Raw genomic sequence first — 6,145 nt, 5'->3', positions numbered from 1 at the left:
ATTTTCCCAGTTCAGCCACAGGGGGCGCTTCGCTGATGACATGATACGACATTCCTCCAGTCTGGAGAGAGAGAGAGAGAGAGAGAGAGAGAGAGAGAGAGAGACTTTGACTTTTGATGTTCTTTTATTAAAACATGTCAACTAAAAACAGTCAATAGAGACACAAAAATCTCACGGCATCTTCATAAAAACAACACACACACCCACACACTCACCCGCACACACACCCACACACACACACTCGCACGCACACACACACACACACACACACTCACACACACACACCCACAACCACCCCTACACACTCCAAAAACCTCCTCCAGCACATAAAAACCACTTGACATTCAAAATCATATGTTCAGCCCCTCCCCCCCCACAGTACCCATTGCATTCCCCAGTCCCCAAGCACTCTCCACCCGGTCCTGCCTCTCTCTCTGGATCTCCACCATGCTCTCCTCCACAGAGTCCCTCACGATGAACTTGATGACGACCACGTTCCTGGTCTACCCAAAACGGTCCGATGCAGGGTCCACGCCGGGTCCATGAGGTAGACGTGGGAGGCAGGCCAGCGGTCAGGTTAAACCCAACCCCTCCAGCCTTGAGTGACAGGAGCAAGATGACGAGGCCGCGGCCGGGGCTCTGGAACTCCCTGATGACCTGGGCCCGCCTCTTCTGGGTCAATCTGCCGTCCAGACGCACAAAACTGAAACCATGGTCCCTGAATGGGGTCTCTAGTATGGTGAGGAAACGTTCGAACTGAGAGACCACCACACTCTTGATGCTGCCGTCCTCATCGCGCACCCTGAGCAGGCTGTCCATCAGAGCTTTAACCTCCTCCTCTTCCATCTCCTGTGGGAACTCCACCAGCCGACTGGCCCTGATCTCACCTCGACAGCGAGGACAGCGCGCATGTTCCTGCTCCGTGCTGACGACCAGAGTGATGCAAGAGCGGCAGTAGACATGAGCACATTGTGTGATGACAGGCAGGCGGACCGACTCCAGGCAGACAGAACACTCCTCGTCTGAACCGCTGAACAGGCCCCGCCCCAGGCGCTCCACCAGACGCCCCCGCAGCTCGTTCACCTCACTGCTCTTGGTGCGCCGGAGGGTGATGCATTTCACCAGGGTCTTGTCGCCCTGAGTAACCGGCATCTGGATCACTCTGTCCCACCACACCTTCACCTCCTTCTGCGATGTAATATTGACCCCAAGTCCAGGAGAGAACAGGACAGCCCCCCTGCACTATTATTAGTGCCATGACTCATCACCAAACCCCCCCTCCAACTGAGTCCCCAGTCAACCTCATTACCACATCACTATGGGTCTCTTGTACAAAAATAACATTTAAATGTTTCTGTTTTGCATAATCAGAAAACAGCCCCCCTTTCACACCATCCCCAGCACCATCAATCCGAAGGACCTCCATGTAAAAAAAGAGGGAGAAAACAGAGAGCAAGAACCAGAAAAAGAAACCCACCAGCAGATGTGCACCATACAGTCCATACATTATACATCTGTATTTGATGACAATCTTTTCCTGACATTAGTAGCCCACTTATTCAGTCGGAACTTCCTCCTGGGTGTCATCATTGATCCCCCACCTGTGACCTTGTTAGCATGTATCACAGACCTTAAAAACGTTTCCTGATCTGGGAAAAAACGTCCCAATGGAACATTTTTCTTGTTTTTGGTTTCCCTAAGAAACCGGGTGAGCTCCCTTGCAGTATACATCTCCCCTTTTCCAAATCCTCACTCTCATCACCAGATACCAATGCCTCTTCCTCAGACCCACTCTCCCTCTCCTTAGCACCCCCCCTAAATCCATCCCCTCCTCATCCACCAGTGTGCTCCCCTCAACTTCACTCTCCTTCCCATTCTGACCCCCCCCCCTCCACCACTTTGCCCCCCCTCTCTCCACACCACCACTGGCCTCTGCGTCAGCTTCATTCCCCCCTACTACCTGCTCGCCGACAGCTTTCAAAACCTCCTCCACCGTAGCAGTCCCCTCGGGGACACACCTCACCCCGTGTCGGAGCGACACAAACTCAGGTCCTGCTGATTGCGAGGCCATGTCACTGGCCGCCTCCACTCACCAAACAATACACTCGCCTCCAACACTGTACACTTACACCAGTTACCCTGATAGGAAAATAACCCATAAAACCACACCTCACTGTGCACATAGAAAAGAAACTGGAAAATAAGAACAAAAAAAAGGAAAAATAGAATAGAAGAAACCTCCACAAACACCTCCGCTCACGTCAATCTCACTCCCAGCACCCTGAGAGAGAGAGAGAGAGAGAGAGAGAGAGAGAGAGAGAGAGAGAGAGAGAGAGAGAGAGAGAGAGAGAGAGAGAGAGAGAGAGAGAGAGAGAGAGAGACAGAGACAGAGAGAGAGAGAGACACACACACACACACACACACACAGAGATATAGAAAGAGACAGAGAGATAGATAGAGAGAGAGAGAGGGAGAGACAGAGAGAGAGATAGAAAGAGACAGAGAGAGACAGAGAGATATAGATAGATAGATAGATAGAAAAAAGATAGAAATAAAAAGAGAAAGAAAGAAAGAGACACAGAGAGAGAGATAGATGACAGAGAGAGATAGAGAGAGATAGATGGCAGAGAGAGAGAGAGAGAGAGAGAGAGAGAGAGAGAGAGAGAGAGAGAGAGAGATTAACACAGACAGGTTTAATATATTGTTGCTACATCAAGCAGCCACCAGGAGGTGCTTTGCGGATGACTTAACCCAACCCTCCGCTAGTCTGGAGTGGAGGCATGAGAGAGAGAGAGAGAGAGAGAGAGAGAGAGAGAGAGAGAGAGAGAGAGAGAGAGATGTGAAAGAGGAATAAATGGGATGAGAGAGATGTTAAAGAGGGAGAGACAGAAAGATAGGCTGAGAGACAAAGAGATGGGCTGAGAGAGAGGGAGAGAGAAAGAGAGACGGACAGAGAGAGGGGGAGTTAGTTAGTTAGCCAGCTTACCATAGGTCACCCGGTAGTTAGGTAGGTAGCTAGCTTACCGTAGGTTGACCATTAGGTCGTTAGGTAGGTACTAGGTAGTTAGTTAGTTAGCTAGATTAGTTAGTTAGATGTGTCCTTCAGTTATTGGTGTAAAGTTGTGGAATTCTCTCCATAGCGAGCTTAAGGGATGTAATAGTATTTATCAATTCAAAAGAAATGATAAAAAAAAAATTTGTCAGTATGAAAATCAAATGTGATCTGAATAGTGAGATCTTTTCTTTTTTTTCTCTCTTTCTTTTATTCTTTATTCTTTATTATTATTATTCAATTTTTTTCTTGTTTAACTGTGGCTTGTGAGTTTCTTGTATAATGGTATAAATTATTATTTGTGTAAATTAGGTTGTATGCCGACCATTAAGTAAATACTTCTTTAGTTTAGGAATAAGGGGCAGGTAACTATAAGATTTATTCTTCTTCCTGCTCCTTTTGTCCATGGAATGTTATTTATGACTCTGATTGTATGATTCCATGTGGCAAATAAAAACTCTGAACTGAACTGAACCATAGGTTTCCCAGTAGTTAGCTAGCTAGTTTACCGTAAGTTAGGGTGACCATATTTCAATTTCCAAAAAAGAGGACATGCTGGCCCCAGCCTCGAGATACTCAAGTCAAGTCAAGAGTTTTATTTGTCACGGCATACAAGCATACAGTGAAATGCGGGAGGACATGCCTGCAGCGATGTGCAACATAAGTAATAAGACAGGAATGAGAATAGGACATTTGTGCAATAATACAATGTGCAATAATACAATGCAATAATACAAGTAAATAATAATAAATAATAAATAATAAAGTTTACAAGAGCATGGTAAGACATGCTAAGGTCCTGCGATAGTGCAATACACAGTTAGCTACGGATGAGACACTGGGTCTTATGTACACTACTATACAATGCTATACTATACAATCTACAGTTATACTATGTGTCCTTATGCTAGCTTGCTATATCCTTCTGTTTACTATACAAGAACCACTCCCGTTATTATTTTCCTTAATTTTTTTAAGGTGACCTTTTCATTGTGTAAGGTGACCGAGTGTGGGCGTGTGCAGCATGTGTGTGTGTGCGTTCATGCTAGAGTGACTGCTTAGTGTGTGAGCGTATATACAGTGTGTGTGTTGTGTGTGTGCTCATGTGTGCTTGTGTGTGGAGAGTTCAGTGTTCAAGACTCTGATGGCCTGGGGGAAGAAGCTGAGCCGAAGTCTCTCTGTCCTAGTTGCTGGTGTTCGCAGGCGTTTGCCTGACCGCAGCAGCTTGAAAAGGCTGTTGTTGGGGTGATGAGGGTCTTTCCTTATTCTGCAGGCTCTGGATTGGCACCTCTTGTTATATAAGACCTGCAGGGGTGGTAGTGCAATACCCGTGGTACACTCGGTTGAGCGCACCACTCTCTGTAGGGCCTTCTTGTCCTGTGCCGTGCTGTTTCCAGTCAAGATGCTCTCTACAGCTCCGGAGTAGAAGGACTGGAGTATCTTCCCTGATACTCTGAACTTCCTTAACTGTCTCAAGTGGTAGAGGCGCTGCTTCGCCTTCTTTACGACTGAGTCTATGTGTGTTGTCAGGTCCTCTGAGATGTGGACCCCCATGTACTTGAAGCTGCTCACCCTGTCCACGATAGCCCTGTTTATCCTCAGCGGTGTGTGTGTCCCCTGCTGTGTTCTCCTAAAATCCACGATCAGCTCCTTGGTTTTACCAATGTTCAGGAGCAGGCTGTTGTCCTGGCACCAGCGTTCCAGTACCTCAACCTCCTCCCGGTAGGCCTTATCGTCGTTGTCAGAGATCAGCCCCACCACCACTGTGTCGTCCGCAAACTTCACTATGGAGTTGGAGCTGAACTTGGCCACACAATCATGTGTGTATAGTGAATACAGCAGGGGGCTCAGAACACAGCCCTGGGGGGGACCCGATACTCAGGGTGATGGTGTTGGAGGTCTGACCCCCCACCCTGACCGCCTGGGGCCTTTCACTCAGAAAGTCCAGTATCCAGGCACTCAGAGCGGAGCTCAGACCCAGCTCGATCAGCTTGTCCACCAGTCTGGTGGGGACTATGGTGTTGAACGCTGAGCTATAGTCAATGAACAACTCTCACATAGCCCCCCTTCTGGCAGTCTAGGTGAGAGAGGGGGCTGTGCAGTACTTGGGAGACCGCATCATCATTCATCAGTGGACCTGTTTGGCCTGTATGCAAATTGCATAGGGTCCATATCACTGGGGAGGGAGGCAAACATGTGATCCTTAACCAGCCTCTCAAAACACTTCATGACCACAGAGGTGATTTCTTTGGTACCGGTATTATAGTGGACACCTTGAAACAGGCAGGGACCACGGACTCAGGGATAGATTAAATATGGTGGTGAACACAGGGGCTAGCTGGTTAGCACAGGACTTAAGTATACGTCCTGTTATCCCATCTGGGCCAGCTGCCTTTCTGGTGTTCACCCGCATAAATGCTCTTCTCACACTGTGTTCCGTCAATGAGAGAGTGCCCCCGTCCCCCCGCGAGAGAGAGGAAACGGGTAGCATGCGTGCACTGGAGCTCCTGGTCGAATAAGTAAAAAAACTGATGAATAAAGACCCGAAAAGAAATAAAAAATAGAGATGCAATCAAGGAACAAGGAGGAAACAAGGAATGAGAAGAAGAGAGAAAATGAGGGGTCTCTGAGAAGGGAGAATTTGAAGATACAAAATCCCCGACATGAGGGAGAGAGGGACCAGGTGGAAGGAGGAGGTGGGCCAGCCGCGCTCGACAGGGAAATGCCAGGATGGGCGGTCTGCATGCAGGCCGAGATATTGGCGTATATGAAAACATTTGCGGACGCAATATTGGCGAATATGCAGACAATTACGGACACAATAGTGACCGATGTCGGGAGGCTGGGGGAGGAATTGAAGAAGGAGCAGGAGGATATCGGGGGAGAAATGGATGCGGGACTCGAAGCGGTCAATGAAAAGATGGTGGAACAGGGTGGGAGCGTGGCGGCGTTGGAAGGGAGAACGGCAGAGGCGGAGGAATGGAAAACGGAGATACACGCAGTACTGACAATCGCAATTCTGCAACAAGAAAAAATGAAGGAAAAGCTGTCGGACATGGAAGGGAGATCGCGGAGAAATAATACCCGGCTATG

General features: G+C 48.3%; 1 protein-coding gene across 1 annotated transcript in view; it reads right to left on the bottom strand.

The window, feature by feature from the left end:
- Window positions 1–6,145, bottom strand: part of LOC311239377 (phosphatidylinositol 4,5-bisphosphate 3-kinase catalytic subunit alpha isoform-like) — a gene marked incomplete at both ends in the record, with an annotated part of 85,401 nt that overhangs the window by 1,753 nt on the left and 77,503 nt on the right. Inside the window, one exon of the mRNA XM_084327684.1 lies at window positions 3–61. Within this exon, the coding sequence (XP_084183810.1) occupies window positions 3–61 (59 nt within the window). The remainder of the gene's footprint in view (window positions 1–2; window positions 62–6,145) is intronic.

This window comes from Notolepis coatsorum (genome assembly GCF_963971535.1).
Source record: "Notolepis coatsorum genome assembly, chromosome: 13".
NCBI lineage: Eukaryota > Metazoa > Chordata > Actinopteri > Aulopiformes > Paralepididae > Notolepis > Notolepis coatsorum.
The sequence above is the reverse complement of the archived record's forward strand: the minus strand, read 5'-3'. Positions and strand labels throughout refer to the sequence as shown.